The following is a 20,474-nucleotide window of genomic DNA, read 5'->3' as shown; positions in this document are numbered from 1 at the left end:
TCAAAATAGATTTCTTTTAAAGCAAATGACAAAAAGCATTTTTTTAAATTCTGTGATCATTTTTTGTTACATTTTCTGAAATTACATAAAATATGTTGCAGTTTTGTGTTTGGAACTGTGACTGTCATTGATATAAATTCATTTAACCACAGAGACCAGTCAAGAATTTCCCTTGGCAAACACTGAAGTAGCGTTTTATTCTAGTTTGATTTTCATCACAATGGATTTTATTTTGTCACTGATTTATGATTCTAATGATCTGTCCTGATTTTATCCAGCGACCCGTTACTGTACGCAGAATTTTGAAAGTGTTACATCAGTTTTTAAAGGTTTTAAAAGTTTGAGAAGTACTCAGATATTTAAGTAAGTACTCAAAAAAGAAAGTCAAGTCATAATTTAAAGGTATTCTTATAACTCTAAATCAAATGAATCATATAATAAGTGATATTACTTAATAGTCTGCACATTCACTAAAGCTTTCAAAGAGTAAGAAGCGTGTTTGTCTTGAAGCATTTCGCTCCGACTAGAGTCAGTTAGCTCATCTGTTCTGTCATCTTTCAGGAGGAAATACGTTTTACTTTTTTGCTTTCAAACTGCTACTTAAATAAAACACGATTTTTCATCGAAGACGTTACTGCATTTTATCGACTTAATAAACTGCGGTGAAAATACTATGTTTAGACTGAGTTTATGGCTCAGCTGCAGCTGCGTTTGAACTTACAATTTTACGACACACTTGTAATTGTTTTACGTGCATATTGGAGATATTCGTACCAAGTTTGGCATGAGAGCACCCGGGGGCAAGGCGTAGAGAGGGGGCAAAAACCATAATGTGGCATTTACAGTGGTGGTAATTTAATGCAGCTGTGACTCCACGGGTATGCAGGTGGGACATTAACATGGAGACACACTCTGAATATTAACACTAAACACACACACACACTCACAGGAGGTGGTCTGAGGGCCTTTAAGCTGCTTTGTAATGTATAGATGAGTGCTGTTGTCTGGACACGCCCCCCCCCCTCAATCCCTCTGAGTACTTTATTGTGAGTCTTTGTCTCTCGCCTCTTCCAGCGGCAAACACGGGTGGCAGCGAGCCTTACACATGGAAATGTTACTGTCCTTAGTCTTTGTCTAATGTCTTTGTAATGTAACACACACACAAGTGGCTCCAGCAGCTGAACTGGCTGTCCCGCTTTCTACACAAACATGCAAACACACGCACGCACACACACTGCTTAGTGAGAAAGCTTGAGACTGTGGGAAAGAGGACGAGCGGGGCGATCTCTGGCTCACTCGTCCCCCGAGGAAGGCGCACACAAACTCACAAAAATGCGCACTACATGTGAACAAACATGCGAACATGGAATCCATGCACTTTGAACTTTTCACATTTTGACCCTGAAGATTTTTTTAGCATCAAATTTTTCTCACGACTTGAATTCTTTCTTTTTTTTTAACCGCCCACAATCTGTGGAAACAACTGCAACAACAGAATCCCCTGATCTCACCTGAGGCCTTGAGTGGCAAGCATGCAGAAACCCAACGCACCTACGTGATTTGTTTGTGCTGAAAAGGCGAATAAAGCAAATGTTCTGATTCCATTTCTATTTTTATCACGAGGCGTTAAAGCAGCGCTCACGTTCAGGTACCACGAGCTGTGCTGAAATATGTTTTCAGCTGCTACTTTCTAAATGAAAATGTTGGCCCCAGAGGGGATATTGGCACTGTGATTCAGCGTGTTGCAGTTTACATTACAAGTGTTGCGTGAACTTTGCACATGTGCAAACTTTTATCTGCAATTTTTCATGAATTGAAAATCCAAATTGAATCTATAGAAACAAAGATGTTTTCAATAAAACTGCTTTCTGTGTTCTCGGGTAATGTCTCATAATCCACAGGGCAGGGGTTCATGTTTCCATAGACTCATTAAAGGCGTTTAGAAGGAAAGATATGTTGGACCCAGTAACTGCCTGTCATCCCATTCATCTGCTTTATATTCATATGTTGGCAAAGCATGAGCTCACCCTTAAACAAACTGTTTTCAGGAACAGCACCTTGTGTATTTACATGAAACCTCATGTAAATACACAAGGAAATGAAAATACTTCATTGCATTGACAGTAAAGGAAGCTCATTTATCAGCGATCGCTGCCGTCACGTCTGTGTGCGTATGTATCACACTGATTAGAACCAGCCTTTGGTTTTGTGGAGCCACTCTCATGTGTTCAGAGCTGCATTAGCAGACTGGACACCAGCCAGCCACCCGAGTCGTTTTTGCTCCGTTTCCACAGTGACGTGTGAAATATCACAGGGTCAAAGGTCAGGGGTCAATAGTTTGGGGTATTTGGCAGCTCTGAAGAAAATATGTGAGAAAAGAAACACATGGGCATCATTTACACTGTAACAGACACACTAACACTCACAGCCCGACATGCACGCACACGTTCGCAGTGGTGCAGGGGTAATTCGGTGCCAGCGTGTCACAGTGGGGAGGGCGAGGGCGAACGCTCAGATCAGTGTCCGGTTTTTGTTGCCGTTCTCTGTTTTGTTTGAAACGAGTGGGAGATGGATAATTAGGGCCCATCGTGCAAGTGTGAGACGTCCCAAATCCCAGGTTGACCTTTACGTAACGTTGTTACAGAATAACAGAAGCTAATATAAAAGGCTAATTTGCAGCCTTCTGGGTCTGCTGCCACTTTGAAATTTATTTTTGATTTTAAATTTAAAAAAAAAAATTTGTGCAGGAGACTCAGTCCACACCACAAGGCCATTAAACAAACCGACAACAGAAATCATCGGTCCATAAAGTCATCCGTGATTACATTCCTGCTCATTTTCACTTAAAATCCTGCTCAGCTGCTTGAGTCGAACCATATGAGAATACTCTTAGTTTTACTAGACAATCGTTTGTCTTTTATTTAATGGGGGAAAAATACTTTGAAGTTTAAGGCAGATAACTACAGTCTCACTTAACAGGCTGATGTCTGGCGTGGATGTAGCCTGATATCACCACAGTGCTCTGCAGGGTAACACTTTCTTTCTGGGTTCGTGTGAACAGATGAGGCGTTCTGATGTGTGAAGGGGCACGTGCTATTAAAATAATATTGTCCTGGTTTTATGTTGGATTTGTGAACAGAGAAAATTCACTCCTCCCCTCTCTTTCAGACACACAAGCAGACTCCATCCTGTAGGACAAAATAAACTGCGTGCATCCGAGTTGCGGGGTTCCTGCTTCCCATTCAGCATGCTGGTCCATGTTGGATCTATGTGTGTGTGTGTGTGTGTGTGTGTGTGTGTGTGTGTGTGTGTGTGTGTGTGTGTGTGTGTGTGTGTGTGTGTGTGTGTGTGTGTGTGTGCGAGGGAGATAGTCTCTCCAAATCAAGTACGTGAGGAGGAAAAGTTAAAAAAAAAAGCACTTTTCAGATTAACCTCTGCGACCCGCAGCTGAGAAACTCCTACAGCAGGAAATACAGAGTGGAGTGTCTGTCTGAGATTTACTGCCAAGAAAAGATAATGTGTAGAGACAGAAGAAAGAGGAGGAGAGGTGGAGTGAATGAGGGGAGAAGAAAAGAGAAGAGTTTATATCAAGAAGAGTCTGGCTCAGATGTAGCGTTATGAACACCAGGCCATCAGGAATGAAGTCGGTTTGAGTAAACACATTCAGACTTGACGGCAGAGTCGACTCTTATGAGTTCTGTAGAAAAAAGGATTTCTTCTGAGAGTCTGCAAGGTCAAGTAAAGTCTGAAATGTACTTAAACTTAAAACTAATAAACTCTTAGTTGGAGGCTTGTGTGTCTTGTGTAGTTATAAAACGGTTACCTGAAGCATTCAATCATTGATGACTTGCTGAACCTGTTGTACCACATTTGTATTATGCTGGAAAACAAGTACTATGCCCAACAAGTAGTGTGTGATGAAGGCAATGGCAAATGTTTTTCTTTATGTCTTGAATTGCTTGCACAGGAACAAGATCTGCTCTTGCTTGAAATTCTGTTTGACATTTAAAAAGCTTAAATTTGAGTTTATTATCCCTGCAAACAGCCTTCAATGCTATAGGCTACTCAGAATGTTGGACTTTAGGTTGGATTGCAAACTAAACATGTTTTGAGACGCACGAAAGACATGAAAATGATCCGATTTTCTACGAGTGCGGTCCTCCCCACGTGTTATCTTACTTTTTTATTCTAATCATGTGGCCCATTACCACCTGCTGCCTCTTGTCAGTATTTTTGGTCGCCTGCAGCAGCGTTCAGTTTGTCTTCCTGCCAGAGCAGTCGACTGGTAGCAGGAGGAAGTCATCACTCTACCCTGCTCGGCTGCTCTCCCCACACCGTCTCAGCCGATGAGTTCAGACTCGAAAACTTTCCGCATTCGGGTCTGGCGAGTAACCATTGAGGATATGTTTAGACGCTGAAGGAGATGAATTTAGCCATCTTTTCTTGAGTGGCCCTGAAATAAATCTGAGCAGCAGCTCTGCAGATCCTCAGTTATCAGTCTTGTTTGGTGCCGTCTGAAGCAGAACATGAGTCTTACTAATGTGTTTTCTGTCTCTGTCTGTTTCAGAGCGGTGTTTTCTGGCAGAGACATGGCAGCGCCGAGGTGTGAAGCTTTGTTCTTTTTAGCTGCCTTCCTGCTGGTGTCTTGCAGCGCCTCGCCCAGTGACATCCTCTATCAGGTTTTTGAGGAACGACCGCCCAACACGATGATTGGCAGCCTGGCGACAGACCAGGGCCTGCCCAATGCCGGTCATCTCTATAAGCTGGAGGTGGGTGCGCCGTACCTGAGGGTCGACGGCTCGACCGGTGACATCTACACCACCGAGATCCCCATCGATCGTGAGACGCTGAGAGACTGCCGCAACCTGTTCGAGGGCGACAAATGCTACCTGGAGTTTGAGGTGTCGATCACTGACATGGTGAAGGGTATCGGCAATGGGCCGCGGCTCATTGAAGGTCGCATCGAGGTCCTGGACATAAATGACAACACTCCACAGTTCTCCTCGCCTATCCTGACTCTGTCCATTCCCGAGAACACGCACATCGGCGCCCTCTTCTCCATCCCCATGGCCACTGACAGAGACTCGGGGAGCAACGGCGTGGCAGATTACTCTCTGAGCAGTAGCACCGGATTAGGCGCTGACCAGCTCTTCAGCCTGCAGGTCGCCGTGGACGCGGAGGAGAAGCTGCCGCAGCTGGTCGTGATGGGCAACTTAGATCGTGAGATAAAGGACTCGTATGACCTGAACATTAGGGTACAGGATGGCGGGAAGCCTTCGAGGGCCAGCAGCGCTCTGCTGAGAGTTACGGTGACCGACCAGAACGACTGCACTCCGAAGTTTGAGAAAAGTCACTACGAAGCTGACCTACCAGAAAACAGTCCACCGGGACACTCTGTACTGCAGGTCAGCACACACATCAGTGTCGTACAATTCATTTTATCTGAATCTGTAGAGCCGTTAGCTCTGATTTATTATCGATAGCTAATCAGTCATTTATCCTCTGATTAATGTTTTTCAGTGTAAAATGTAACTTTAAACACTTACATTTTGCATTTAAAGGTTTCAACATGTTTACCTCTTCACACCCAACAGATCGTCGGCTTTCAGTTGTGTTGCGTGGGCAGGTTTTCAGAAACTAGAACTTCCTTAATGAAGTCACTTGTTTGTTTTGGCAGTAAAGCTTTGCTGTTAAAACCTTTTCCATTTTGAAAAATTCAATATGAAGTGGAAGTTGAGGACAGTTCTTATTTACTCAAAATTGTCCCCTATGTGTGATTTAGGGATACAAGTCTCAACCATATGAGATCCAGCCTTATGGGAGCTTTTTCATTTACAGTCTATTAATCTAAAATATCACAAGTAAATGATTATTATTGTGTTATTTTAAAAGTAGCAAAGTTAGTTCTCTCCAGGCAAAACTGCGTGTGAGCGCTGCTGCTGCTGCTGTTCAGGAGTCAATCCAGAGTTTTTCTTGTCCGCCGAACATTGCAGTGGAACCTTTGGCCTTGTTGGCGATAACACTGCAGGACAACACGGAGCAGCGACTGCACGTAATATGCTGCTCAATTATCCGTACAGACAGATGGTGCAGCGGAGGTGAAGCGGGGCGTGGGATCGCTGTGTGTAGTCACATATTAACCACTGATTCAACTTCACCTTTGAGCCCTCGGCTGGAGTGGCGGTACGTGATGTTGCCGTCAGCGAGCAGAGCAGGAAGGCCCGGTTTGGCTCGGTGACTCCGCAACATCCCAACAAACCCACTTCACCATGTCATCCTCCACTTTTCGTGCCCCTTCTCCCAGACTGCAGTGCGGCCAGCCTTCCAGCTTGCTGTGCATGACTTAATCTGAGTCAGTCATGAGATTATCCACGGGGCTTATTGGTATTATTGCTCTGGATGTGGCTCATTGCATTTCAGAGAGCCACAGAATTCATTTCACTTAACGTGCGTTTGAGGAGCGATGCTTTAGAGGCAGCAGGACATCGCCGACTGACGACCCTGACCTTCTTAAATCAGCCAATGGCAACACAGACATGTATATCCCTTTCTTTTGACTTGTTTTTTAAAGGAACACACTGCTGCTTTGTGATTATTGTTAGCCTCTTCTAAAGCTGTTTCAGTATCGAGTCACCTTATTTTAGACCTTCAGGCAGCCAGATTGTTATCTCAAAAAAAGTAACATCAGTGGGTCTAACTTTGTTGTCTAAAAATGGGCAAATTTAAGTTTAAATCGCTAGATTTTTGGAAAAAAAATATATATTCTGGATAAAAATAATGCATAAAAAAGATTTGATTGATATTCCCTTGTAATGTAACCTAAAGTAAATTCCTTTGAACAATTCTTCTGTTCTTATATATTTAATGTGTGGAAAAGCCCAGTTACAGAGCCTGTGTGGGTGTGGTTTTTGATCCGATTTTTTTTTCTTTACATTCAAATGTTGCTCTTGTGCCTGATAGGTGCACTTAGGTACATGATATCCCCACCTTGCCAAGTTGAATTCACTGATCCTTTCTGCACCACTGCATTTAAAGCTTTTGAACTTAGCTCCGCCTACCTGAAACCCTTCAGAAATGGAAGCTAACCAGAAGGACATCAACCAGAGCAGCTCGAAATTTGGCATCTTTTCTTTTAAATGTAGCTCTAATCAACCATATCAACAAGCTGAGTCAGAACAATTAACAGTTTTTAGAGCCTTTAATCAAGTAATTAGCAGAAGACAGATCCTTGAAATTTAGCGCTTATTAAAGACCAAGGAATATTGACAGGGGTCCCTAATGCGTAGTCACTAAAATCCTAAAGATGATTTAAAAAACAATATGATGTTGACGAGCTGATTAATTAGTTCAAAAAGCAGCCTCAAATGGTTTGAAGAGTCCACACTGAACTGCCACGTCATTATAATGTAATTTAGTCAACAATAAACTAGACAGGATATAAACTGTGATAGATTATTTCTCTGCGTTAAGTGTCTGCAAGCTCATTTCCTCGGGAATAAATTCTCTAATAGTTTCGTGGAGGGGGAGAAACCAGGCTGATTTGGAGAATGTTGGAATAAATTAAAGGTTTACTGTTGTAAATCACCTGAAACATTCAGAAACTCTGGTTCACTCAGTCAGGAAACCAGACGCTCTTGCAGGTTAATTGTTAACTGGTAGATAAAGAGTGTTTATAGTTTCTGTATGCCTGGACAAAGTGGCCTTGGAGCGCAGCCAGTGCAGCTCTGTCCCCATCACAGTGGCACCGGGCTCCAGCAGCAACACTGTTCAATACACAATTCTCAGAAGCTGTCAATAATTCACCGCTGTTTGGTGATGTCTGCTGCTTAAGGCCAGAGCAAAGGAAAGGAAATCAATGGGCAGGAGAAATTATAATTTCACTTTCATGCTTTCTTTAACCTTAACCTCTCTGACTTGGATCAGCAGCTTCTATGGTCACATCATGGTGCTGGTGGTGGTCCGTCACAGTTTGTGAGTTTCTTGAGCAGACGATAAACAACATATTTATTATGTGGCAGTATGAACTGGAGTCTGTGTGAAAAACAAGAGTCTTCAGAGATTCTGCTAGCAGTAGCCTTTTAAACCCTGATTTCCTCCTAAAAACTGATTTAAATGGTTTTGGATATGGTATAATCTGTATCTTCATTGAACTTATATCATGTTTACATTATATTAGATTTTGATTACTAATGTAGCTGGTGTTTTTAGGGGCTTTAAAGGGTGTTTCTTATTTGGATAAATACGAAGCTACGACCAGAAGCAATCCCTTATGTTTGATTGGTTCTTTAAAAAGTAGCCCTAATAATCTTATCCCATTGGCAGATTCCTGTTTTGTATTTTAGTAAATCATAATATTTTGGACTTAAATTTCAGGGAAATATATTACTGAGTGCAAGCTTGGCTAAGAACCAGCCCAGCTTTAAAGGTATAATGGCCTTAAAAAAAGAAGAATAAAAAAAACCAAACATAATTACATTACTCTGTCCTGGGTGAAGGCTGTACAAACACTGGATCAGCAGCACCTGGGACATTTAAATCAGCTGTTCAAGAACTGCTTAATTTGAAACAACCTACATTTCTGACCGGCAGCCATGGCATTCAATGACTGCAATTAAAACGGTTTAGATCCGTAGATAGGACAGGTGTGTTAAGGGGTATTTCCTAAGTGATATTTTTCTGACTTCTCATATCTCCTAATTGACTAACTGCCCCCATTCACTTTAGGTTTGGACTTATGAAGTCAGCTTGTGGTTCATTCTGTTCTGTCCTATTCAGTCTCCTAATGGGCCCTGAGGAGCTGGGGCTTTTCTGATAATGAGAGGAACATTAACATTCACTCGTCTGCCCATTAGATGCCAATGACCCGCTGCACGGCCGTTAGATGTTGTTGTGTAGGGTTGTGCAATCAGCTTTGATCGGGTATTATCTTTCGCAGCATACAAACTCCTCCCCCTGAGGAAAACATAAAGGGCCTTGTACTGTTGCATTAGTAATGGTCATGACTCTTCATTAGCCAAAGAAGCTAAATAATCATTAAAATTTAACAGAGACTGTAATGGAATCATGACGCGTATTTCACTGACGTCACATGAAAAAGAGCGTGGCGAATCATTCTTTTAGTCTGAGATTACTTCAGACTTTTAGTCTAAAGTTGAATGTCTTAAATATAGAATATTTATTGCTTGTCATGAAAACTGCAAACCTGCCAAAAGATCAATGTTTTGATGATATTTTGATTTTCCAGTGTACCAAATGCAATTCTGAACAGGCAAATGATCTGATTCTTAATGTTGTTTTGGACAGTGTTTGGCTAAACGATTGAATCTGTTTCTTTGTTTCTTTCTGTCCGTCTGTCTGTCTGTCTTTTGTTTTTTTCCAACTCTTGTAGGTCAAAGCCAACGACGCAGACACTGGCCTCAATGGAGAGATAGACTACAGCCTCCATCAAGCATCAGAATCTGTCCAAAGGCTTCTGCGCATTGACCGCGCAACAGGCATCGTCTACGTCAAAGGTCTTGTGGACAGAGAAGAAGAAAACTTTCTCAAGTTCTTTGTGGTGGCAAGAGATCGTGGACCCAATTCCAAGAGTTCCAAGGTCCTTGTGACCGTACACGTCAAGGACCAAAATGACAATGCACCAGCCATTGAGATCCGTGGTATTGGCTTGGTAACACATCATGATGGTGTGGCCAACATTTCTGAGGACATGCCTATTGGTACACCAGTGGCACTGGTCCAGGTGTCAGACCGTGATGAGGGGGAAAATGCTGTGGTGACATGTGTTGTTGCTGGTGATGTTCCATTTCAGCTTCGTCCTGCAAGTGAGTCAGCCAACGATCGGAAGAGAAAATACTTCCTGCAGACAACAACCCTGCTGGATTATGAGCGTATTAAGGATTACAGGATTGAAATAGTCGCTGTGGATTCTGGAAACCCAGCTCTGTCCAGCACTAACGCTCTCAAAGTCCAGGTTACAGATATTAATGATAATGCACCAAACTTTTCTCCTTCAACTGTTGAGGTAGACTTTGCAGAAGGCAACCAGCCAGGAGACAAAGTTCTAGACATTGTGGCGACAGATGCAGACAGCGGCACAAACGCAGAGTTGTTCTATACCATCACTGATTCAACAGCCAAAAGGCTCTTTAAAATTAATTCCAGCACTGGAGAGGTTCGTGTGAATCACTCATTGGATCGGGAAGAAAAAGAGCGTTATGAATTCCGTGTAACTGCAGCAGACAAGGGTGTGCCTAGTAAAACCGGCACTGCCACGGTGGTGGTAAATGTTCTAGATTGCAATGACAATGACCCAAAGTTTACACTGAATGGCTATAGCTTCTCTGTCATAGAGAACATGCCTCCACTCAATCCTGTTGGTGTAGTGACAGTCAATGATGCAGATAAGGATGAGAATTCCCAAGTCAGGCTGTTTGTGGAACAGGACAATGGCATGTTTGTCATCCAGAATGGCACAGGAACCATCCTGTCAAGCATCTCCTTCGACCGTGAAAAGAAGAGCACCTACACATTTCAACTAAAGGCTGTGGATGGTGGTAACCCGCCTCGATCCTCCTATGTGGGTGTGACCATCAATGTGTTGGATGAAAATGATAATGCCCCATATGTTACCAGGCCGTCTAACTCGTCCTTTGTACACCTACCGGTTGGGACCCGACCAAACACACACGTGGAGGTGGTAAAAGCTGAGGACATTGATGCTGGACTCAATGCTGAGCTAGAGTATACCATCATAGGTGGAAATCCATATGATCTGTTCCAAATATCTACCAATGATGGGGAAATCACAGCAGCACAAGAATTAACCCCGAAGTACAATGGGCTACATCGGCTGGTAGTGAAGGTTGTTGATAAGGGAAAACCTCCTCGTAACACCATTGCACTAGTTCATGTTTTTGTAAATGAAACAAAATCAAATGTCTCCCTCATTGAAGCGCTGGTTGGACACAGCCTCTACACCCCTTTGGACAGGGACATTGCCGGAGATCCCAACTATGCCTATTCTCAGCAAAGCAATATTCTGTACGGCAGTCTTGCCGGTTTTGCTGTTGTCATTTTAGTTATAGTTGCCGTGGTCCTCATCAGACGCTGGGTACAGAAGGATACCAAGAGTGGTTACCAGGCTGGCAAGAAGGAGAGTAAGGACCTGTATGCCCCAAAGCAGGGCCCTAAAAATGGCAAAGGGAAAAAGAGCAAAAAGGGGAAGGCTCCAAAACCAGCTAAGACAGGAGAAGATGATGAGGACGCCAGTCTACAAAAAGGCCTCAAATTCAACTTAATCAATGAGAATGTCAATGACAGTCCCAGAATCCACCTGCCCCTTAACTATCCACCAGGGAGCCCTGATCTGGGGCGCCACTACCGCTCCAACTCCCCGCTACCATCCATCCAGCTGCAGCCACAGTCACCGTCTGCCTCCAAGAAGCACCAGGCTGTTCAGGACCTCCCTGCCACCAACACCTTCGTGGGGACGGGCGACAACAACTCTACTGGCTCCGACCAATATTCGGATTACAGCTACAAGGCCAACCCACCCAAATACAGCAACAAACAGGTAGGAGACTACGCAAACACAGCAATGTACCACAGGGAGATCTATTGGACCAACCGGGTGTGGTAGTCACGCTGGGACTTATTTGGCAAAGCCAATGTTATTCCACCAAAGCTGCACTGATTTCCCTGCACATCACCCACCTCCTCACAGTTGTGATTCCTTTTATTTTAAGTTTGGTTCTGTTCACCATTTGTCTTCTGTTCTGCTCAGTTTTGGGTATTCACTTCAACATGGACACCACAAAGCCACAGAATGAAGGATTGCAGGGCTAGACCAAATATGGGCTTACCAATTTGTCAGTTCCTTACAGTAACCTCCCTCCTAAAATGGACTGTTGATCTAAAACACATTTATGGAGGATTTTTATGTTTGAGGTAATGGGTTTTGGGGTTTTTTTGGATGATGTTTTCAAAGCCTTGCATTCAAATGTTTAATCTGCAGAATTTAATTAAAAGTTCCTGTTATAGCGAAATATGTGATATTTCAAAGAATTACTTATGATGTTATGTAAACCCAAGTTTGATAGCATACGTTTGATTGAGCCCCCTGTTCAACTTGGAAATCCCATATGGGTCTGTCCTTAGCATCTGTGTTTTTCATTTGTTTGTGTTTCATTTTACCTTTTTTTATGGTGGATTAAATGAAGGACATTATGAGTTTTCCCCAGTTTATTATTCGCAAATGTTCTTGGAGTTCTTTGAGCACCCATTGAAAGGTTCATGCTGACATCCTCATTATGTCTGAATGTGTTATTCTTTTCTTTTTTGTCTGGAGAGCTGACTTGAGGCTTAAAGCTGCTCTTTATGGCCGGATCAGCTTGTTGAAGTGTGACAAAGAGTGACTGTGAATTCCTGAGTTAGTTTTCGTTCTTTTTTTTTAACCAATTTTTATTGTTTCTTAGCTTTCTTTTGCCAGAAAGTAGACTGACTGAGCAGCACTTTAGTGTTTCCATCCAGTTCAGACCAATTTAAGGTAATTTCAGCTCAGTCAGGGAGCCAAGCAGCAAAGAAGAAAGAAAGGAAGAAAGGCAATAAGAAGGCTAAGGGAGTGGGGTTATAAAGAGCCTCTACGCTATGAAGGAAAAGGTACACTACAACTAAATATGACCGTTTCCGAGCCACAACGCTTCCTGTCAGGTCAGCTGAAAGACGACTTTTAATTTAGCTGTGTTCCCAATCACAGGGGCTCAAAAGGCAATTGTTTGCACAGATTAATGGCAGGTAATTTTCCAGGGACCCGCTTTTGCCTTCTTTTACCCAGAGTGCCTTGCTTTATTCTATTTAATGTACAAAAAGGGGAGTTGGGAGGGGGTCTGTGAGACGGGGGCCATTAACTGTATGATTGTGATGAGCGTTCACGCCACATCGGCTGTTTTGTGGCTTCATGTTGATGGACCTGCAGCTGTGAAAAGTGAAAATGTCACATGCGCTGAAAAAACCAGACAATCAGATTAAGGTGTTGTAGTGATGTTCAGACTGTACATACATGTGAATGTGAAACATTTTGTTTTGTTTCTGCTTTTTCATCTGCTGTTTATTTTGCAACATTACAGTGTGTCTCGTGTGAGCTTAACAAGGCCATTTCATTGTTCTACTGGCTTCTTAAAGACTTGTGTTGACTGTTTGAAAAGATGTACCAAAGACTCACACACACCTGCATTTTCACTGTCATCGCGATCGCGATCATCAGTTTATATATATATATATATGAACACGCGAAGCAGAGAAACTGTTTCTTTGGTCAGTCTCGCAGAGTCCCTGCTGCTGTTGGCAGCTTGCTAGCGCTCCTGCTGGTTTAACATTTAGCCTGTTGACATGCAGGCATCATACTAGAATTTAAAGCCACATCTAGTCTGTGCACACCTGCTCAGTCGTGTACTCTCATGTACTTTTCTATGGGGACATAATTGTACAGTGTTTTGTTTTCTTTTTAACACTTTAAAGCAGAATTTATTTCAATAAACTTGTTTCTTAAATGTTTAAGTGGCGCTTTCTGTGCATTCACTGGGTTCTTGAATTGGGAATATTGGGAATGCTGCAAGGAGAGGTACAGTATTGTATTTTCATTTTCATTTCTAATATATGGAGAGAAAATGTATTTGGCCCAAGATGTTCTGAGTATGGTTTCTGCATGTTCTCAACACCTTTCATTAATAATGTCAAGACAAACAATTAGGTTTAGCAGAAAACACAGATTTTAGAGCTGGATGACAGAATGGTAACATATCTTTTCCCTTTTTAGATATTTTTTTTAATTCTTTATCTGACCATTTTCTCAATTATTTGGTTTTATGCTCATAATACTGATGTTTTAACAACTACGTTCAGACCTCAGTTACAGGGAGCACAAGGTGATGTAAAAAAGTCCTCAAATACATTATCTACTAAATTATAGGGTAAGAGAAGGAAACCCATCAGATTACATCTGAGGATAATTAGCAAGCTTTTTCCTTGACATTTTAAAGTTTTTGCTCCGTTAAAGCTGAATAACATAAGATAAAACTGACTGTTAGTTAGAAAAGTGGCTAATTCTGTCAATCCACTACTTTTATTAAATAGATCAGAGATAGATGGATTATCATGTTTGTTTTTTTCCCACTACATTAATGATGTATCCAGATGACTGTTTTAGAGCCACATATCCGGTTTATGCAGCTCTGGGCTCATAGGGCAGAATCATCAGAGTCATGGTGTTAGCCCTAGCATCACATCTAGGAAACAGCACAATATAATAATAGCTGTCAAATTGTGCCAAGTATAATCATCGGGTCATAATGCAGTACTTTCCCAAGTAAATATTTAGTGATAAAGACATATTACAACATTGTTATCTTCAGCTACACTTGTTAGCATGCTAACATGCAAACCAAAGGCTAACTGTGCTACTGTTAGCACTCTATCAGACGTTCTATAACAATGACAATTTGTGTAGTACTCAGAAATAAGTGTAGATTAAACGTAATACTGAGACACTAAAAGGAAGCCAAAAACAAACTGAAAACATACATTGCATGCTTAAATTCTTTACAGATGGTTGACAAGCAAATACTCATTTTTGTGTTTGGTGGAAATGAGCATTTCTATAAGCAAACACTCAACTAAGAACCACTCGCTGAAAATAGCATTCTTGTTAGCATTTCCGATGGAGGTCTATTACATGAGCTTTACAGTTTGAACAGTGCTTGAAATTTACTTTTGCCCTTTGTTCCAAATATGTTTTCTCTCCATAACAGCTGACTGGAACACATCAGCTATTCTCTCAGTCACTTTAAATTTACAGCTGCCTACCTGGTGGCGTGTTGCCTAGATGCACGCAACACACACCCAACACTCTTTCAGACTTTGAACCTACAGCAAACAGCACAGAAAGAACTGAGATCAAAACAACTCTGAGCAGGTGCTGAACCCGCTGGGGTCAAAGGTCAAATATCAATCAAGAACAGCTATTGGCAAAGAGGAGCGAAGAGGCCAAAAGTTAACAGCTCTCCCCGACTCCTCCCTGTGTCTGGTCTCTACATTAACAGTCCGGCGGCATCCTTCCTGCTTTTACGCTGACCAGCTCAGCCGTTTCTATGGCAACACAACGACCTCTGCCTGTGTGTGTGTGCTGACTCATAGTACTGACCAACCTCCCTCTCCGTCCATCCAACCCAACACAATCCTTCCTTCTTTGGAAAGCTCTGCCCTTTGAATGAGGAGATGTGTGTTTGTATAAGCTCTGAGCTAAATGACTTCTGGATTACATATTACCATCTGTACAGCTGAAGCGTTCCAGTTTTAGTTTGATACTAAAGTTGTGTTGAATACATATATTTATCAAATACCAGATGATTAAGCTACTTTTTATTTTATTAGAAGTTTATAATCCAGAATCAATAGTAACAGTGCTGAATAGATATGCCCAGAATGAATTCAGGACAAAAAAAAAAAAAAATTCAAGCCAGGACATATTTGAAACATTGGATAAGAAACTATAAACATCTTCATAGAGGTGTGCAAATGTCTGCTGTCAGGTCTCGCTCTGTGTGTGTTGTTGTTGTAGTGCTGTTGCGTATCTCTGTGCCAGCAGCCCAAGTGTCATATCATGGCGCCTATCAGCTGTTTAAAGGAGAACAAAAACTGTTTTCACAACCAGCACTTCGTTCATATCTGCACTTTCACTCTGTTGTTTGAGTTTGATTCATGATCTGAGCGTTATGCTCTACAGGCTTACAGGCTGTGCAGAAAGCTCCTATGGCACATTTAGTGTGTCTTAAATCCAAAGACTACTTCGTGCTTCATTTGAAGTGCTTGTGGGAACATTCTGCAGCTTTTTTTTTAATAGTCTCAAATAGGCAAAGCAACAATTCCACTCATTAAAAGCTGCAGCTGTTTTTGGAGGGTCGGCTTTTGTGAGAAAAGACGCAGGAGTCAAGACATCGGAAGAGAACCATGTTGCTCTTGGTTTCAAATGTCCAAACCTGGCTTGTTGCGAGAGAGGCAAGACACAACAGGCTAATTGTTCGGAGAACCTCTCCAGGAGAGTTGAGTGGAGTTTCGAGATACGCAGAGAGAGCTTCCCAAAATTGCCGGTTGGAACAGGGTGGTGGTAGGTGTTGTGCAGAAAGTTGTAATTGTCCAGAAAAATATGAGCGAGTACTAGACTATCCTCATTAAAGCATTGTTTGTGCATCTTAAATCAGGTACTACCGACGATCAGTCTGCTGGAGTGGCTCCAAATCTTGGTTTATCTGGGTATCAGTCTTGACACTGATACCCAGACCCTGACAACCAGCTCTTCTTGGTTGGAGCTCTAGGTCTTCCAAGAAACACATTTCTATAAGGAACTCCTTCTAAGCATGTCGTCATGCCTGAAAACAACTCAGCTAGCAGGCATCCAAGAGGCCGATGCTTTTCTGTGGGCCCGCTGTAGTCATTAGGAACATGGCATGAAAATAATACTGTTGTTTCAGATTTTTGTCTCATATTTTCTTCTAATTTTGAAAACATATTTGGTATTCATACCTCCACAGGGTGGGCAAAGGTAGAGAAGGGAAAAAAATATATTTTTACTTTTTTTTTTTTTTATCATATCAGAGATAAACTTACATCAGCCACCAAGTTAAAAAGCCCTGGAAATGCTGGAAATGAAATGAAATTTTCTCCTTGAGTTATTGGGGTGAAAAGAAAAATATTAATCTCTTTCACCCACAATAGCAATCAGACCATCAGACCCATTCATTCAGTGTTTCAGCTTGTCAGCTTAACAGATGAAATCCATGAAAATGACACACCCGAAACCACACGATGAACCAAAATCTGGTTTCCATCCCACTGGACCTGTTAATGTTCACACTCAATAATCAGCTCGCTCACTTCATTAAACCATAGGCAATTCAGAACAGGTGTTTTTAATCAATAGCGTGTGTTTCTGTAGTTTGACTGACAGAAGACTTCCTGTTTCTCTGCGGTCTGGCTCACTGTCAGGAAAAGAAACTGTAATGGCAGTCATTAGGCGGGCAGCTAGCATTACTGTAATTTCATGGCAGCGGCTAAAATATCATCAGGCTGGGACAGAGTGCCTGTCATCAGTCAGGTTCAGCTGAGTGGAAGGCAAGGTTACAGATACTGCCACTGTACTCGCACGTTACTTCAGCTGCACACTTTCCTTTGCCAAAACACTCATGTAAAAATAATCACAGCTCCTTTTCAGGATTTTAAAGTTGCACTAGTCTTTTGTGGTTGAATAGCTTCTCCAGAAGATTTCTTTTAAAATAAACTCAGAATCTTCACTCATCCATACATAATGCTGATACATTAAGAAGATATCAGGACCCAGCTCATGTAAAATCAGCAGTTGTTGTGAGCATTTATGAGTCTTTCCCCTATAAAGATCACATTTGATGAGCTACCCTGTACCCTGTAGTCTTTATCAGTAAAGACATGGTTTGGGCAACATTAGAATAGACTGTGTAGAGATCACCCACATTAACTTCTGATGCACATTCAGTCATTTTATTCTGGAATCCAGTCTGAAATATGACAGGAACAAAGGTTATCCCCAAACGTTGCTCATGGGGGAAAGAGTTTACAACAATTTTACAACAATTTAGCTACAGAAATAACATCAACGACATCAAGAACCTAAAATTCCACCACAGGTCTTTTGGTACTTTTTAGTATTAGTATTACTAGAGTAACTAAAACCAAAGAAACCAAAATAAATATGTCGTTACTGCATGGGAAGGTTCGGGTATTTCCTTGAATTTGTCACCTTTCTATATTATTCCTTTTAGCAGTAGCGCTCGTACTAATTATTTGTTACTGGCTGTTCATTGTTGTGAGTATAATGTTTTGAAGGTTGTGTGTATTCACTGATTCGAACAGCTACTCGCAGTGTTTATAGTGGCGAAGTTGCGGGTCCAGAATGGTTGGGGAGTTTCATCACAAAGGGCCTTTGTAACACTGACACACAAACACAGACATACAACACACACATTCCTAAGGCGTGAGTGTCTGTCAGCACAAAGTAATCCTCTCAGCTTGTGTGTGTGTACGCACACACACACATCGAGGCATGTCTGACAGGTAGAAAACACCTCACTCCTCAAATTACATCAAATTATTGGATTCATGAAGACACCCAGTACCAGCTCTCCTTGAAATAACTGATTTAAACAGTTCACACTCTGTTCGGATGGCAGGAGATTAGCATCTGAACGTTTCGCTCAGGTGTTTATAGGACACATTAAATGAGTCTGAGGTTCTGCTGGAGAGTCACCTCCTCCAGTTTAAGAGGAAGAGAACCGTTCATCTTGTTTAAAATTCAAAATATTTGTCCAGTTATTTTTGCCACAGGATTTGGATACCTGTAAGTATGACTACATTTAGCTCAAATCTTAAAAGTAGAAAAAGCATCTGTCTAATAAACCCAGACTGAAAGCTGGTCCCACAGAAAATCAGCCTGAGAGCTGAAAGCTCTAAGAACAACAAGCCAGCAGTCTGAGTCTTTTAAAACGTACACACTAATAATTACACTATGAAATTTATAATGACTTAAAAATGCGAGATTCAAGTTAATTGTCTTATACACTGCAAAACACAAGTGGTTACACAAAGCAATGAAATTCTTACTTCCAGCTTCCCTTCAAACAACTAAATAAACAACTATCTAAAATAAGAATAAACTTAACTCTGAGCGTAGAATATAGTAAAACAGTAAAACAAGTGCTTGTGTAGCTTGTGTGTGGGTGTAGTCAGAATTTAAAGTGCGAGTAGTTGCAAGACTATCACAGTGGTAATATATACAGTATATACAATATTAAAATAGTTTATATTGTATGAGGTTGTATTATATAAATGTACAAAATTGCAAATTTACAGCTCAAAGATAAACACAGAGATAGAGTGTACCTCAAAGTGCTGTGAATTATTAGCAGCAACCCACATTAGCTTTGAAAACATTACGCAAGCTACCAAAGATGTCATGATGCAAAACAGCAACTTCAGTTTGTCCTGCTGTACCTCATATAATATACAGTACAAATATACAATCACAGAACTTCCAAACATGAAGGGAAAAGCTCTGTATCATCAGCACCACTCATGTGGTTTGAGCTAACCTATCGTGGTGGCTAGTTAGCTTGCTAACTCGGTGGTTTTAGATAAACAATGTAATGAGAGTTACTTTGTAGATTCCTGTTCTCCTTATGATAAATGATACGTCTGCTGACATGGTGGAAATGTCTGTCTACAAGCAGCTAGCACACCTGTAAGTAAGCCTTTGGGAGATTAGAAAATGTTAGCATGCTAACATATGAAAACAAAAAGGTAAAGGTGATGAACAAAACACCTGCTGACCATCATTATTTCAGCATACACTTCCCATATCAGCAGCCAAAGTTTCACAGAGCCGCTGTTTTTGCATCCACATACCATGTAAAAAAATACATAAAACTGGGACCAAAGCAAGTTGGGGCTCAAATTTAAGATGAAACCAATAAAATTAAAGTAGACCATTTTCTTCTGTCTTAGTGTATACGGAAAGGAGAGGAATTAAACATTTTAAAACAGTTAAGTAAATGATTAAAATAGAGTGATGGTGTAAAAAAAAAACCTCTCGTGGTTTCCTGCCAAAAGCTTATTTTGAGAGCCAAAGGACGGCTCAGGAGCCATTCACAGGAGCCGTTTGGCCAATTTAAAAAGCAGCAGTGACAAAATGGGGACTACAACAACAAGCAGCAACATTTTTCAATCACTTCAATCACAGTTCAGTGCTTCAGTGGACGCCACCAGAACGTTCCTGCTTGCTCTCAGGGAAGAAGAAGAACAGGACAGGAGTGAAATCATCTTCAGAAAACATAAAATCATCTTAGCCTTTTGAGAAGTGCCAGTTTATTTTAAACAATCCATAGAGAGCCGAGAGAGCCATGAAGGAACTCTTATTCAGCCTCTCTCTCAATCTCTGTCTATCTCGGTCGCCCCCTCAGGGCTGTGATTGTGTTCGAGCCACTGAGACGACTCAATACAAAGATCAGTGTGTGTGTCTGTGTTTTACTTTTATGTGGCGCCAGAAATCAAAAACACAAGAAACATAATTTTGTTATTGTGTTATTGTGTGTTCAGTGCATTTATATAGATTTCTCTCTCTATATATATATATATATGTATGTGTGTGTGTGTGTGTGTGATGTCTTGCCACCTGCTCCAACAACACAAGTGAAGTGGAATGGAAACCTGCCTCAGGGTTTACACACACACACACACACGCACACAGGAACAAAACAGGCGACAGTAGATGCAAGCATGACGAGAGGAGGGGGAGTGTGGGCCCTGTAAAGAGGAAAAAATGAGGAGGTGGAGGAGATGATGAAGCCGAGTGCAAAACACACACGAACACACACGCAGACACACTCAAACCTCAC

General features: G+C 41.6%; 1 protein-coding gene across 9 annotated transcripts in view; it reads left to right on the top strand.

Moving 5' to 3' along the window:
• LOC113032114 (protocadherin-1-like) overlaps nt 1–20,474 on the top strand; it is a 281,958-nt gene that overhangs the window by 8,748 nt on the left and 252,736 nt on the right. For 8 of the 9 annotated variants that reach the window (XR_013911010.1, XM_080305567.1, XM_026184789.2 and 5 more), the window contains exons 2-3: nt 4,568–5,405; nt 9,389–11,572. Coding sequence is in view for 8 of the 9 variants with exons in the window: in XM_080305567.1 (XP_080161693.1) it covers nt 4,590–5,405; nt 9,389–11,572 (3,000 nt within the window). In the remaining variant the exon portion in view is untranslated. Of the gene's footprint in view, nt 1–4,567; nt 5,406–9,388; nt 13,555–20,474 lie in introns of those variants that run through there. The other variant, XM_080305576.1, reaches the window with a different exon arrangement.

Source organism: Astatotilapia calliptera, chromosome 2 (genome assembly GCF_964374335.1).
Source record: "Astatotilapia calliptera chromosome 2, fAstCal68.1, whole genome shotgun sequence".
Taxonomy (NCBI): domain Eukaryota; kingdom Metazoa; phylum Chordata; class Actinopteri; order Cichliformes; family Cichlidae; genus Astatotilapia; species Astatotilapia calliptera.
This window is presented reverse-complemented; position numbering and strand designations above follow the sequence as displayed.